The 16,570-nt window shown below is 42.7% G+C and overlaps 2 protein-coding genes across 2 annotated transcripts in view; one reads left to right on the forward strand and one right to left on the reverse strand.

The window, feature by feature from the left end:
• The first annotated feature begins 171 nt into the window (after positions 1-171).
• On the forward strand, positions 172-2,431 carry MALL (mal, T-cell differentiation protein-like). The gene is made up of 4 exons (XM_010179512.1): positions 172-273; positions 1,395-1,562; positions 1,889-2,017; positions 2,369-2,431. The coding sequence occupies exons 1-4, from the start codon at positions 172-174 to the stop codon at positions 2,429-2,431; spliced, it is 462 nt and encodes a 153-aa protein (XP_010177814.1).
• Positions 2,432-3,187: 756 nt separating this feature from the next.
• LOC104536795 (ankyrin repeat and SOCS box protein 3-like) overlaps positions 3,188-16,570 on the reverse strand; it is an 18,045-nt gene continuing 4,662 nt past the window's right edge. The window contains 6 exon segments of the mRNA XM_010179513.1: positions 3,188-3,228; positions 3,231-3,455; positions 5,352-5,485; positions 7,740-7,991; positions 10,710-10,907; positions 16,114-16,291. Of these exon segments, the coding sequence (XP_010177815.1) occupies positions 3,188-3,228; positions 3,231-3,455; positions 5,352-5,485; positions 7,740-7,991; positions 10,710-10,907; positions 16,114-16,291 (1,028 nt within the window).

Below are 16,570 nucleotides of genomic sequence, written 5' to 3' on the forward strand. Positions count from 1 at the left end.
GGGCTGCTGAGGGCTCTTCAGCTGGAGGAAGCGGCGTGGTGCCAGCCTGGGCTGGTTTCTGTAATTACGTCCCCGCGGGTGTGTCAGTTAAAACCCGGCACAGGAGCGGCGCAGCGCAGGCAGATGTGAGCGGAGTCAAGCCGGAGCAGTTGTGGCATCCGCTGAGAAGAGATGGCCTCCGTGTCCCCCCCTGTGGCCTCCACACAGACCGCCCTGCCCTCCGGACTCACTGTCTTCAAAACTGTTCCCTATGCATTCATCCTACCAGAGATTGTGAGTATGCCGAGCTTCGCTGCGTTAAGGCAACCCCACTAATGGCCCTGGTGAATCTAGAGATCTGGGAGCAGTCCCCAAAATGATCCCGAAGACAGCATCAATAGGAAATATATTTTCTTTTAGCTTATACTAAGTGCATGAAGGTGGTTTTTGTGACAGGTTTTGGTTTTTTTTAACAGCTTGAGGACCAGACATACTCTAGCTCCATCCCAGAGCTTGTGCGAAAGTCATCAGCTGTCGTAGTGCTAACCAAGGATGAAGAGCTGCTGGTGCCTCTGAGGCAGAAGCAGCTCTAATTATCGCATAGAAACGGCTTGAAAAAAAATCAAAGGCATTTCATTCTCTGTATGAAGTGTTTCCAAGGGTTTGAAGGCAATTGGGTGTCCCGTAATGTGCGACATTCCATGAGTCTTTCAATTGCTTCCGGGTCCAGAGGGCAGCCAGTGGGACTGGCCCAGATAACCGCTGCTGCACTTTGACACAGCACAGCGCTGGCACCCACGGGTGCAATGGCTGCAGCTGGGCTTTGCCATGAGCTGCCTGTGCCAACAGGCTCAGCTCCCTGCTGCAAACCTGGGGGAGTTTCATCCACTGGAGCTGGACCAGCACAGGGCAGTGTGAGTTTATCCAGATAATCCCACATGCTGTTTGTGCACGGTAAATATTTTAGGTGGATCCAGAGCGAGCGACTCACTCTGGGCTGGTGCGTGAAGTCAGGAGACTTCCTCATGCTGTGATTTCAAGCCCAGGAGATTAACAAGCAGGCAGGGCAAGGTCAACCCGGCAGTTCACATTTCCCAGATAAAAGCGTATTTTCTGGTTTCTCTTCCAAAGCCCTCGGGGTGACATGCTTCCTTGTGTCAAACACCACAGCAAACCTTTCCCCTTTAGAAGAACCATTTTGAAGTATTTCCTAAGAGCATTCAGGGAAACTCCTGCCAGCTTGCGGTGCTGCTGTCGTGCTAAGATACTCCAGGAGGTTGGCCTGCACTGCCTGAAGATGCAGGGATTCCCCTGGCAGCCAAGACCAGCTAGGGAGGGAGGTGAGGAGGGACCTGGGGAGAAGGGGCTTTCCCCACCTTGCGCTCATTGGAGATGCCTGTGTTCCTCCCTGGCAGCTCTGCGGGACCTGGGTGTGGATCCTTGTCGCTGCTACCTCTGTCTCCTTCCCACTGCTGCAGGGATGGGTGATGTATGTATCCCTCACCTCCTGCCTCATCTCCCTGCTGCTCCTCTTAAGCTACCTCTTCGGCTTCCACAAAAACAGCGAGAACTGGAAAGTGCTGGTAAGGAGGGGCTGGGACACTGGCAGATGTTAGCAGCAGTGTGGGTGCCAGGCCACCATGGCTGGTGATGGGTTAGCTAGAAAGGTGCTGGCCCTTGGGCAAACAAATGGTCCTTTCCTATTTTTGCCTTGATTGGAAATGCTAAGGGGAGCTGTCCTGTGCTATGTGTGCTGTGTGGGCAACGTGGGAGGGTTCAGCATGGTACAAGGGCTTGGTTCCAGCCCCTGTCCAGGCATGTGTCCTCTTCACGTGTGCAGAGGATAGAGCTCATCCTCAGGGCAAGTGACAGAACAGGCCTTGATCCTCTCTGCTCCCTTGTTTTACAGGACAGTTTGTACCATGGCGCCACAGCCATTCTGTACATGAGCGCTGCTGTCTTGCAAGCCAACGCGACCATCCACTCTGAGCTCGGCCCCAACTCACCGCCGCACTATCAGCTCAACTGTGCTGCATCGGTGAGTCCAGTCAGAAAACACCAGGGAGGCCAGAACACCTGCAATTCCCCTCGGGGAGCTGCAGGAGCAAATATTAAAGCCACAGCAGAGCCATCCCAAGCCCAAAAGTCACACTGGTCAAAGCTTCAGCCCCTCATCTCTGTTGCATCGTGCAGCCAGCATGGGCTTCTCAGGGTCCAGCAGCTCAAGGACAGCATTGCATGGCTGCCTCCTGGGAAATGCGGAGGAGCTTTGTCGCTTCTTTGTCTGGAGAGAGCTCTAGGCTGGGAGGTTTCCCCAGGTCAAGAGCACTGAGAGATGGGGTCAGACTCTCCCAGCTGACTCCAGCTTTTGCTCTTCTTTGTCTTGCAGTTCTTTGCATTCATCACGACCTTCCTGTACATCCTTCACGCCTTCAGCATCTACTACCAGTGAGCCTGGCAGCGCCGGCTTCGCCTCTGCAGGACAAAGGTTTTCCCAGTACGAGGGATGCAGCCATCTTCTGCCACGGTGTCCCTGCCCCAGCCCTGTCACCCATCCCGTGGGGATGGCCGTTTGCTTTTCCACTTCATTGAAGGAGGGACTTATGTACAGCGGCGGCGTGTTGGTGTGCTGGTGGGGACATATCGCGCCTGACCTGTGGGCTACACAAGGGGAGGGGCTGGGTGCAGGCTCTGAGCCCGCCTCCCACTCCACCGTTCTGATAAATATGGATGACCAAGGAAAGGGGGAAAAAAAATATATCACTGTTCCTTCAGCAGACAATTTCCTTTCTTATATTAATTTTCTACCTGTGGTTCAGCAAGATCACTCTACAACACAAATTCATAACAATAATACAATGTTGTGTCCTTGACTTTAATGTAATTTCATTTGGTATATGCATTACTTAGAATAAAGGGCCTGCTAACAGTGTCTGACCAAATAGATTGACCACAATATAAGCTATGTGCATTTAAGAAGCTAATTTTATTCTGGAAGAATAAAAAAATTTCATTTCAAAAAAACAAAAAATGTTCACAGACTTACAAAGCTACAACAAACTTTTTAAACGTGTAAATCATAGAACTTCTAACAAACTTCTAGATACAGTACAAAGTTACAGCATGAAAAGACTTATTACGACAAAGTTATTAACAGTAGTTCTTCTCTGGTGTCTGCAGCTGCAGAGTTCAGTCACCAGCAGTGCCATCACCTGACACTGGGGTTACAGGTGTCCGTCCTCTCTGCACTTCAGCACTGGAGTGAGTGGAAGAGGGAGCCCCCTCCTCTCTCTGCCTCAGATAGTGCTCCACTTCTGTGATACCGTGGGCTCGCAGTACATCGAAGTAGAGAAGGTAATCCTGGAGAGGTGGTGGCAACGGCAGTTCCCGGATAAACCAGTCTGATCGTAGGCGTTCACATGTTAAAATGGACCGGATCTCAAGACGACAAAGATGAGACAGGGAAGGAATGAAGGCTGAAAAGCAAGTCAGTGAACAGGACACCATGGGACTGCGTCACTTGCCTACAGTTACTTGGTTTAGCTGGATCCCATCTGAAACCCCCGGTCTCTGTCAGATAACAAGGCTGAGTTCTCAATAGTGAAGGGCTGTTGCCTGCTAGACTGAGTATTTTTGGAATTTCTCTTATTCTAGGAGCTAGAAAAGTTACCTTAAACTTCTAGAATAATAATTTTATGTTGTCAAAGAATAATTTTATCCTTCATCAGGAAGTTTGATCTAACCAGCCTAGAACAGCTACCTGCCTGGGGAGAAAGAGGCCCATGCCACCTTACAAGAAATGAAAAATTAAGTCTAGAAGTAAATCCAGCAACAAAATAACACAAGGGAAAACACTTTTAGGATAAGTATTAAATGACAGCATGACTCAGCATATGATGCCATATGTTCTAACATGTTGCTAAATAACTTAGGACAACCACTGTGCCAAAAGATACACAAACTGAATGTGCATTCACTCAAACACAAACTTTCACATTATAGATTAACTTATCCCAACACAAACTCTAGTAGAGTGGCTTCTCCATGTATTTTATTCAAAAAGAATCTGTAATATTAACTGCAATAATTTCTGTATTTCAGCATAGAAGGGTCCGTATGGCAGGTGTGTATCTCCACGGGACCATACATTGTGCAAGCCTTTGGCTGGAGGTGTGAACACCAGCACTTCTGGACAAACCCTTCATTGTTAATTCCCTGTGCTCACTCACACAACCAGCTTGTCTCAGTTCAAGTGCTTGGTATTTCTCAAGCAGGGAAGCCTGCCTCTCAGCACAGCAGCTGCCCTGCTTGCCCTGACTGCTCTTGGCTGAAAGAATGAAAAACTGAGAACTTCCAAATTTCCCCCCCTGCTTTTTCCCCTCTGATTCCTCTCTTTGGCTTGAATTATTGGATGCTCTTGCAAGACAAACATATTTACTAATAGCAAGGGAAACAAAGAAAGAACTTAATCTAAATTTCCCCAAATGAAACCTTTTTTTTTCCCTTTTGCACTCCAAAAAGATATCCTAACTAGCTTCAAATACACTAAAGGAAGTATTATTTAATAACGTTATCACCTAGACATTTTAAAAATCATTACAGACCCTTTTAAAGAAGAATTTGCTTTAAAATTAGTCACTAACAAAAACATCCGAGCACAGTTTTTCAGTAACATAATGCATAGGTCACAGTGCATGACCTGTATGCAGCTTTAGCTGCTTTTCTGAAGGGTTGACGCAGTGAGCACTGGTGTTTTCCTGGATAATCAATTACTGAATCTTTCTGGCTGATCTGCTGACCACATTTTGATTACAGGAGTGACAATTAACAGCTAAATTTGTAGGTATTTAATATGATTATTTATATAGTTTGTATTTTAATTACTGTCAAATGTTTACAGAACAGGAGAGACACTAAACTGGAAATACAATTCAAATTTTAAAAAAGAACAAAATCGGGGTGATATTGTCTAGAAAACATAACCAAGTAATACTGATGATCTTCCCTTACATCTTCCAAGAGGCTGAACAAATAATTTCAGGAAGGGCGAGTACTAATTTAGAGTCACGACCCATATTTTATAGCATATGCATTAATTCGAAGTGGACAAGACAGCCAAAACTGAGAATATACCTACCTGAAACATGCTAACCACGAACTGAACAATGGAACGGGTAAAATTAATTCAAATATGTTTTACTTGCTTGTTTGTTTAGGATAACTGCTATTTCTGCTCCCTGGTTTCTGCACAAGCAATGCCTATCAACTGCTGAGCCCCCTTTGCCATCGTGCATTAGCACACAGAGCTGCTTCCCGCTTACAGCCTGGAAGCTGATGTACACAGAGGCTTTTTTCTCAACGGTATCACTTACCAAAATGGCTCTTGGGAGTCCAGGTGCACTCCTCTTTGCAGTCTGAAAGGTGTTGCTCTACAGACAGCGGAAGTCTCTTCCAGTTTGTGAACTCCAGGATGAAATTAAGGGCATTCTTGTTCACAAAGAAAATCCTGCATAACAAAAACTCCCATAAAGTATCATTTTACAAAATAGCATCAATGTAAAAATGGAAACAACACATAGAAAGCTTTACTATTTTCTAACAAATCCTTAACAACCCACATCCTAAGACCAGAAACAGAAAACCTTTAAAGAGAAATCCAAAGTAATTTTACTAGCCTTTACTAATGTAATTTTGTCTTCCTCCCTTTCTTTTTAAAATTAAGTTAGACTGTAAGAGAAAAACATCTGCTCTGAAATTTAAACGCTTCAGTAATAGTACTAATTTCTTATTCCATTTCCACCTAAATTTTAATAAGGGGTCAAGACACCAGAGCAATATAAGCATTACCATCACTTTGGGGGTAAAAATGCACACATTTACCTACTTATTTATAAGAACAACAAAAAAAAACCTCAAAATCTGCACGTGTTTTAAACTCTTCTTCTACCAGAGACTGCATTTATATGTATTCAGAAATCAGAATTATTTGCATTTCAAATCCTTAGCATGTGTGAAGAACTTTTAACAATAGCTTAACTGAATAATGGGTATAAGGAGGTTTAAGTAACAGCAAATAAACCAACTGTTTTAGTGTGACACAAGATGAAAAGCCACACAATTTCACAGAACAGCTTCTCAGTTACATGTATACAATCCTGAATTTTCATCTGAATGAAAATCTAAATGCACAAAAATAATTTTTAACACACTTGCTTTTTACAAGAAATTGTTGTCTAAATTATTCTATGTCCTTTCTAGTTTGTATTATTTCATTTTTCATATCTGACTGAACTTGCATACATTCACCAAAAACCATACAGGAGAGAGATCCGACTCCCTAGCTTTCTTTAAGAGAGTGGTGATTTTACTTTTCCCACTGGTAATTAAAATTGTCAGTGCTCTAGACTGACCAGTTTATGACTGATTACACAGTTATTTTGCACAAGGAGCCAGAGACAGTTAATGTACCATATGCATAAATGCTATTTGCTGTCTACTATCCTCCTGTCATCTTCCAGGACCGAATAGTTAATACAGAAGTTAAACTTAGAAAAACATTAATTTTGTAGATTATGATGTGATAAGTGTTATTTTCAAAGGTGGATATTTAAACAAAGGAAATAATTGGTATAAAAGTACTTGTGGATTAAGTAACAAAATATCAAAAACATCATATATGACGCACATGGACAGTGAGATTTGTTCACTCACTGAATTGTGATCTTGTAGCATGTTTACTTTCACAATCGCTTCGTCTTCTATGACTCAGTACCATCTACAGAGGCACAGACACACCATGCTTTATATATGCTCCTCTAATTACCGTGTGGAATGCCATGGATGCTAATAATTAACAGAATCTAAGTCATAAATGAATGCATTTAAAACTACCATTGATATCTTAACCATGATATCATAACAGTATCTGAAACATCACAGAATATATTGGGTTGGATGGGACCTTTAAAGATAATCTAGTTCAACTCCCTGCAGTAAGCAGGGATATAAATCAATTTTTAAGTAAACCTTAAAATTCTGCTCCTTTCATACAGTTATGTAATGCAAGTATTGAGTTTATACATCTCACATTATGTTGCTAACAGCTGCAAGACATGGTAGTAAAGGCTAAGTGTCATCTTCATGGACAAGAAATAAATGGAAGAAAATAAAAATACTTCATAATATTAAATATAAGTTTGATTCTGTATGCCTAATTAAATATAAAACATGACCAAGCAGTTATTTGTATTTGGAAGAATTAAAGCAAAACAAAACCCCAAAAAATTCCACACTAGAACTTTGGCCATATTAATTGTTTAACACAATCTCTAACTGTTTCTTCTCCTCCTAGCCTTGGCCCAGCTTCCCCTTACGTTTGTTTCCTGTCCCTCTTGACCTCTTTCTTGGTATTTGAAATTCTTCTTACCATTACTGTATTATATGTACACACGTCATTTGCAACTAAATTTGGGGGCTAATAAGAAATGTTTGCTATAAAAAATGCTAAATGATGCCTTTCTCCAGGGTAGTGATAAAGCAATGCCCACTCTGGCTTTCTTCCTAAAATAAATTTGTTTTACTGAATCTAGCCATCACCTGCCAATGTTTTATTTCAGACTTTGGGAAACTCTAACCTTCCTGATCATGGCAGGTGATTATCAAGTAACTATTCTCTGAAAGCACCCGTAAAGTAACATTTGCAACAGCTTTGCAGATCAGCATACAATATTTAAGTAAACAAGATAATGTTATCTGCTTACCAGAATCTCTCCATTACATTCACTGGATTAAAACCAGCCAAGAGCAGATAAGGCATCCACTCCTTGTACTCCTCATGCACTTTAATTGTGTAGCTTATGAACTCTGGTAATTCGTCCCCAGAAGGCAGTGAACAGCCCAGCTTCAAGAAGCGTCGAAACAAAGTAAACTTTTCATGGAACAGGCAATATCCCAAATCCATCCCAAGTAAGGCGATCCCGTATTTCAGGAAAACATCAACAAAATAAAAAAACCTGTGAACAGTACACAAGGAACAGGACGTCCTGTTAGTTTTTCCCCAGAAAGCAGCTACCGTACCACTTCATACCTCTGAGAAAGCAAATTTCTCCTACCAAAACTCCACGCAAACCAAAGAAAAACCTAGCACGCCATTCTGACTGCAGTTCCTTCTGGAAAGCATTAGTTTAAAATGTAGAACTAGTTCAGGAGGCCCCAGTCCCTACACTTCACTTGTTTGTTCTTTTTGTCCTGAAAACACTATGGTTCAAACCAGCTTCCAGCCCTTTGTATCAGAAACAGAAACCACCCAAAGTCATTATGACCGATAATTAGTGTGTTCTTTTTACTTAGTAATTCGATTGTGTATTACCTCATAGAATATGTTGGTATATGTTATGTGCCTCATTTGCAGCACATTTTAGAAGTTACCTGGTTCACATCCCTTCCTAAATTATTTATTACATACTAAGAACAGGACAAGAGTTAAAAATTATGTCCAAGGATTTTTAAAGATGCTTTCAAGGAGGCTGTGATGAAAATAAGTAATAACAAACCCTATGCACTGCTTCACTGCACACCTGATCTGCCATCTATGGAGATACAGAAAAGCACATTCTGCCTCCTACCCAGATCCACGATTGACGTGAGCCGTTTTGGATCTGGGTGAGTTCTTGTCTCAAGCAATTCAAAATCACCTGCAGCCTGACCAGAAACACAAGCGGCTGTAACAGGCACAGTCACTGCAATGTACTTTCACTATTAAAAAAAAAATAAAAAAAATTCTGTCCTTGATTTCCCTCCTTGAAATAAGCCCTTTTAGTTCAAGTAAGATAAACTCAATCAGAATATTACTGTAGTATTTTCACTTCAGGAACATTATGAATGGCTGGCAAGTTATTCATTACAATTATAGCACTGTAGATTGATGGCATATATTTGGTAAATTTTTAAAAGAATTTTTTAAGAATGTGTCATCCTGTTAATCAATGGCACTAGCACATACTTTACAAACACTTATATTCAAACATATTCAGCAAATATCCCAGAAAAGTTAATTCTTTGAACAGCTTTATCCAGGGGATACATTACCTCAAGACTGTAATTTTTAATTATAACAGGCTTTTTTGTAAAAAATAGCCTCTACCCATCTGTGTACAAGCCTCAACTGTTTATAGGATTCAGGGCACCAAGGCACATTCTCTCAATGTTAGTATTTTGGCTAAAAAGGTTTGCCGGTGACACACTTCTGGCATCTAAGAACTGTTAAAACATTGCACATTTTTATTTTCCTTCCTTACATAAAGGAAATCAGAGCAGGTCACATGTGGAAGACAAAGAGCAAGGATGACAAACTGAAATTATGATTCCCAAATGTAAGCCAGCCTCAAGAGCTATGATTTTGCATCAAATGGATAAACTGCTTTTAATGGGCATGAATGAAACTCACTACTAACAAAAAATGGCAGCACATAAGCAATAAATTTTGATCCAGGTACAGTGAATATTCTGTTAGAATTGGAGTTTTAAGAACATGTAAAAGCCTTTATGATGATATTTTCCTTAATGAAGCACGCTAGCCACATAACATTACTTCATATTGATATTCCTGAGGAGTGTCTACAAAGGGTGAACTACCTAGAATTCTGGCAAAATATTAAATGACAGACAGCAATCAGCTGAAGGGAAAGAAAAAAAAAGTTTTCAAGTGTCTTTTCTACCACATGAATTTTCTCTGTTGTTCTAAGGCATAAAGCAGTTACCAGGTAATTGCTTGCAAGTCTCAATTAAAATATAAACTATAATGACATCACAGCTCTATAGAAAGGTCAGAACTGCCAAGAGGTGACTAAGATTTGACTCTCTATCTTGATATGAGCTGTGCCAGCATCTAATCCTTCACATGTTACTTTATGCACGGAATTAGTTTGGGAGGAGCTTGGGGGACAGCGACATCTAGATCTTTTACAGTAATAGCCCACCCTTCCACAGATTAATTTCCCACAGAAAAAGGAAGAAGAAACTTTTGTACCACAGGGAAAAAAAATCCAAACAGCAATGAGGACATGAAGATCACCTCACTGACATACCATATATATATACACACACATATATACTTGGGAGTAAGGCTTTTATGCCTTATTAATTTTCCTCTAAAATTACAGCCTTTGCATTAAGAAGTAAGCACTGTTTTATCTCCTGTTGAATACCAGAGGTGTGCATCACTCACCAGGCATAAAAAGAACTAGGTTATGATCTAAAAGAAGATATCCTTCAGTTTCCCAGTCCTCCTTACAGCTATAGTGTTGAGCTGATTAATTCTGCTCATCTTATGCACGAGACTGGCATACAGAAAAGGAAAACACTGTTTTCCAATAACTCATTCTTACTGAAAAGAATCTGGCTACTTAAGAATCCTCTTGATCTAATTACAGCATCAAGTCACACTCCCAGAAGACAAGAGACATATTGATAGGGCCTTCTGAAAGCACAAAAACTGCAATTATGTTTTACAAGACTCTTCTTCAAACAGCCAAGCTTCCCCTCGGAGATTTCAGTGAGGTTCTTCAGCTCATGCATGTCGTCCGAAGCTCAAGCACCATTCAGATACCAACAGTTTACCTCTGTCTGCTCAAGAACTGAGGAAGGAGGGCTGGAAAACTGCACATTTTTTAAAAGTTTAATAAAAGCCAACATGATTATGAATGGTTTCAAAATATAAGAGGTACACTTACTTTTTTTGGAAGACCATACACATGGGCGATCTGCAGCTGAAGTCAGGGCACTCTTGAGCATCTGGACTGTAACCTTCTTTAAGTAACATTTCCAGACATTCTTTATTACCACCATATACTGCTGAATACACAGGGCTCACTTTACCTTTGCCTTTGTCACAGATCCGATCAGTAACTGGTATTAGCAGCTCTAATATCCTGCAAATATTTAAAAACACTATTTATTTTGTAATCTTATACAATAAATAATTGTAAATGTACGGTCATTTTTCATATGGCCACTATAACTTAAGAAGAAAATCCTACATGTTCTTTCACTACTGAGTTTGCATAAAAGTACAACCTTTATAATAGGTCCACAACAAACACTGTGCTTTGGCATGGACTTAGTCTGGCAATAAGTATTTTAACGTAAACCAGAAACAGATATTGCCTATTACCTAACAATCCTCTTTACAGCAATAGAGTACCTCTGCACTTCACAGAGGTCTGGAAACAAACTGAAAATGTGAGTTGCAAGTAAGATTAATACTTACTTTTGTTCAGTAACGGTCACTGAGATACTGAAATGGGAAATCATTCTGTTTCATAGCTCACACCTCTACATCCTTTCCAACTAACAAGATTAATGTCAAACACCAGTTCCTTTGCTGCTGGAATTTACTGGTGCTGCTCAAAGATTACCAGCCACATATTGTTGCAAAAGACATGAAGGCAGCATTTCATTTAAAGATGTTTCTAGTACTGACAACTTTGCTGACCCATCTTCTGTTTCTGAGAAAACGAACAAAAACCAGTTTCCTCAGTATCTACTGCACTCTGCTCACCTTATTAGCGTGAGGCATCAATTTGATGCACAAAATTTAATGACAGCTCAGCTGATGATCTCCTTTTGCTAGTGGTTAAGATCAATAATTTTGCAATTGGTACCATCATTAATATATTTGATTTTAAGTGCTGTCCCACATGTGCAAATCATGGGGTTCTTGAGAGACATTTCTCAGCAGTGGCCTGCTACTCTGGGAACTTCCTTCCATTCTGGGTTTTCTGCTACAAAAGCAACTTACATCATTGGGATCAGGCAAAGCTAAAAATGTACTTCTGGAAGTATTAAAGGAACTGTTATGTGGCTTTAATTTTCTTGCTGGGTCAGCTAAGTAATTATTTGCATATGACCACTTCTGCTACTTAATGGTCAGGACTATAATTCCAATTAAGAGCTGTTAAATTAATACATAAACCATAAGCAATTGTTACTTATATCTTAAAATGTAGAAGTAATAAGGCTATTAAGTGAGTTGATATCCTATTCAGCACTGCGGAAACCTCTCTAAACTCATTAGAATTAGATTAGATGTCTAATTCAAAATGACCGCTTAATTTACTGGAATTACTAGCAGACATTTAAAATATGAAAACAATTAAAAATTCTAAACTATAAACCAGCTTGAGAACTCATTTTTTTTTCCTTTAGAGCTTTCTTTTAGTGCCACCACCAGGAGAAGTGCGGAGACTCAGACGGAGCTCCCATTCAAAGATGCATCTGTCCAGGTCTCTGGCTGCAGGGAGTGCATGAGTCTGTCACTCTAAAGGAGGTCAGCAGTGACAGCACCTGTGTGCGGTGTGATCAGGTGAACAATCTACTCAACCTAGGGGCTGAGCTAAAGAAGGAGGTCGTAAGGTCAAGGAGTACTGGGGAGTGTGAGAGGGAGATCGATTGGTGGAGCCACACCTCGAGACAAAGGCAGGAGATGGAGGCTCCACAAGAAGCAGAGGATCCCCTACCCTCTTGCCACCAGGCAGAAGGAGGGGACCGAAGAGACAGAGGAGAATAGAAGTAGGTTCCTGCTCAGAGCAGCAGGCAAATCCCTTCCCAACCTTCCTCGCCTTCCCAGTTGTCCTTACACAGCAGGTATGGGGCTCTGAAACTTGAGGGGCAGGCAAATGAAGATGTAGAAGGCTCATCCAGAGGTTTGCCTACAGTGAGTCAGTCACGACTGCCCCAGTTAAAGGAGGGTAACTGTTGTAGGCGATTCCCTTCTGAGGGGAACAAAGGGTCCGATATGCTGACCAGACCCATCCCACAGGGAAGTCTGCTGCCTCCCTGGGGCCTAGGTCAGAGATGTTACTAGGAAACTCCCTGGTCTGCTATGGCCCTCTGATTATTATCTGCTATTGGTTGTACAGGTTGGTAATGATGAGGTTGCGCAGCAAAGTCCAAAGGCGATCAAAAGGGACTTCGGGGCACAGGGGTGATTGGCTGAAGGATCAGGGGTGCAGGTTGTGTATTCCTCAATCACTTCAGTGGCAGTGAAGAACACTGATAGGAACAGGAAAACACATCTGATTAACACGTGGCTCAGAGGATGGTGCCATTGATGGAATTTTGGGGTTTTTGATCTTGGTGAGGATTACGCAGCACCGAGCCTTCTGGCAACCAATGGAATTCAACTTCTTCAAATGGGTAAAAGGATCCTTGCACATGAGTTGGCAGGGCTCATCGATAAGGCTTTAAACAAGGTTCGAATGAGGAAGGGTATAATACCAGGCTCACCAGAGATGAGCCAAGTGGTGGCATGCCCATGCTGGGGGTGAAATTGATAACCCAACTCAAGTGCATCTACACCAATGTACACAGTATGGGCAATAAAAAGGAGGAGCTGGAAAACATCATGCAGCAGGATTGCTATGACCTAGTCACCATCACAGAAACATGGTGGGATGACTCTCACAACTGGAGTGCTGCAATGGATGGCTACAAGCTCTTCAGAAAGGATAGGCAAGGAAAGAGAGATGGTGGGGTGGCTTTGTACGTTGGAGAGTGTTTTGTGTAGAGCCCAACAATTGTGATGACAAGGTCAAGTACTTATAGGTAAGGATGAGGGGTAAGGCTAATGAGGATGATATCCCACTGGGAGTCTGTTATAGACCACCTAACCAGGATGAAGAGGCCGTTGAAGCATTCTACAAGCAGCTAGGAGAAGTATCGCAATCGCAAGCCCTTGTTCCTGTGCGGGACTTCAACGTACCAGATGTCAACTGGGAATACAACACAGCAGGGAGGAAACAGTCTAGGAAGTTCCTGGAGTGCATGGAAGATAACTTTCTGACACAACTGGTAAGTGAGCCTACCAGGGAAGGTGCCTTGCTCAACTTGCTGTTCACAAAGAGAAGAACTGGTGGGAGATGTGGTTGGAGGCCAGCTTGGGTTTAGCGATCAAGAAATAATAGAGTTCTCAATTCCTGGTGAAGTAAGGAGGGGGATTAGCAAAACCACCACCATAGACAGAGGGCAGACTTTGGCCTGTTCAGGACACTGGTAGAGAGAGTCCCTCGAGAGACAGTCCTGAAGAGCAAAGGGGTCCAGGAAGGGTGGACTTTCTTTAATAAGGAAGTCTTAAAGGCACAGGAGCAGGCTATCCCCATGTGCTGTAAGATGAACTGTCAGGGAAGATGACTGGCTTGGCTGAGCAGCGAGTGTTTGCTGGAACTCAGACTAAAAAAGGAGAGTGTATCACTTCTGGAAGAAAGGGCAGGCAACTCGAGTACAGGGATCTTGTTAGGTCATGCAGAGAGAAAATTAGGAAAGCAAAAGCCCAGCTAGAACTCAATCTGGCCACTGTTATAAAAGATAACAAAAATGTTTTTACATTAACAACAGAAGAGCCAAGGAGAATCTTCATCCTTTAGTGGATGCAGCGGAGAAAATCACCACCAAGGATAAGGAAAAGGCTGAGGTATTTAATGCCTTTTTTGCCTCAGTCTTTTAATAGTCAGACCAACAATCCTCAAGGTATTCAGCCCCCTGAGCTGGAAGACAGAGATGGAGAGCAGAATAAACCCTCCATAATCCAAGAGGAAGCAGTAAATGACCTGCTATGCCACCTGGACACTCACAAGTCTATGGTGCTGGATGGGATCCACCCAAAAGTACTGAGGGAGAAGTGGAAGAGCTTTCAAAACCACTCTCCATCTCTTATCAGCAGTTCTGGTTAACTGGGGAGGTCCCAGATGACAAAACTTGCCAATGTGATGCACATCTACAAGACGAGTCAAAAGGAGAATCTGGGGAACAAGCCCATCAGCCTGACCTCAGCACCAAGGAAGATTATGGAGCAGTTCATCTTGAGTGTGCTCACACAGCATAAGCAGGACGACCAGGGGATCAGGCCAAGCCAGCATAGGTTCATGAAAGGCAGGTCCTGCTTGACCAACCTGATCTTCTATGATCAGGTGACCCACCTAGTGGATGAGGGAAAGGCTGTGGATGTTGTCTGCCTGGACTTCAGTAAAGCCTTTGACATCGTCTCCCACAGCACCCTCCTGGAGAAGCTGGCGGCTCATGGCTTGGACAGGTTTACTCTTAACTGGGTTAAAAACTGGCTGGATGGCCGAGCACAGACAGTTGTGGTGAATGGCACCAAATCCAATTGGTGGCCAGTCACAAGCAGTGTTCCCCAGGGCTGTTTTGGGGCCAGTTCTGTTTCACATCTTTATCAATTATTTGGATGAGGGGATTGAGTGCTCCCTCAGTAAGTTTGCAGACAACACCAAACTGGGTGGGAGTGTTAATCTGCTCGATAGTAGGATGGCTCTGCAGAGAGACCTGGATAGGCTGGATCAATGGGCTGAGTCCAGTTGTATGAGGTTCAAAAATGCCAACTACCGAGTCTTGCACTTTGGTCACAATAACCCCATGCAGCGCTACAGCCTTGGGGACGAGTAGCTGGAAAGCTGCCAAGCAGAAAAGGACCTGGGGGTGCTGGCTCATGCTCAGTTGCTGTCAACCAGCATGATTTTGATCCTGTACTCGGCACTGGTAGGTAAGGCTGCACCTCAGATCCTGTGTTCAGTTTTGGGCCTCTTACTAAAAGGAGGACATTGAGGTGCTGAGTGTGTCCAGAGAAGGGCAACAAAGCTGGTAAAGGGTTTGGAGAACAAGCCTTATGAGGAACAGTTGAGGGAACTGGGGTTGTTTAGTCTGGAGGAGGCTGAAGGGAGACCTTATCGCCCTCTACAACTACCTGAAAGGAGGTTGTAGAGAGGTGGGGGTTGGTCTCTTCTTTCATGTAACTAGTGACAGAACAAGAGGAAATGGCCTCAAGTTGCACCAGGGGAGGTTTAGTTTGGATATTAGGGAAAAATTCTTTACTGAAAGAGTGGTCAAACACTGGAACAGGCTGCCCAGGGAGGTGGTGGAGTCACCATCTCTGGAAGTGTTCAAGAAGCATGTGGATGTGGCACTTCAGGACATGGTTTAGTGGGCGTGGTAGTGTTAGGTTGACAGTTGGACTTGATGATCTTAGAGGTTTCTTCCAACCTTAATGATTCTGTGAATATCCTCTTTGTCAACCGAGCTTTTACTATCAGAATCTTTTGTCTGACTATCTTTTTAATCACCTACTTTTTGTGGCCCATTTCAGCTGCTGCATGAATAGGTAACTGCCAGTTATCCTCGTTGCAGTAGATATTTGGATCTGCTCCTTTTGATAACAGGAGTTCCACACATTCAACGTGGCCCTCCTGCGAAGCAATCAGCAGCGGAGTGGCTCTGTCCTTGGCTTGACAGTTTACGTCTGCACCTGACAAAAAAAAGCCAATGCTTAACATCACCACTACACCACATAAAATAAACAACAAACTAAAGTTAATCAGTAATTGGTTTTCACAGAGTGACTTCAGAACACAATAGGTTTTCCACAGCAATAAGAAAACATTTACTACTGTATTGGGTTTTATGTGAGGGGTTTTTGGTTGTGTCTTTGGTAATGGGGGAAGGGCTATGGAGATGGCTCTTTAAGAAGCTACCTGAAAAGCTTCCCCTTTTCCTTTGTCAGACCCACCTCTGACCAGGGTCAAGC

The sequence above is a fragment of the Mesitornis unicolor genome, unplaced genomic scaffold (assembly GCF_000695765.1).
Source record: "Mesitornis unicolor isolate BGI_N332 unplaced genomic scaffold, ASM69576v1 scaffold12132, whole genome shotgun sequence".
Classification (NCBI taxonomy): Eukaryota; Metazoa; Chordata; class Aves; order Mesitornithiformes; family Mesitornithidae; genus Mesitornis; species Mesitornis unicolor.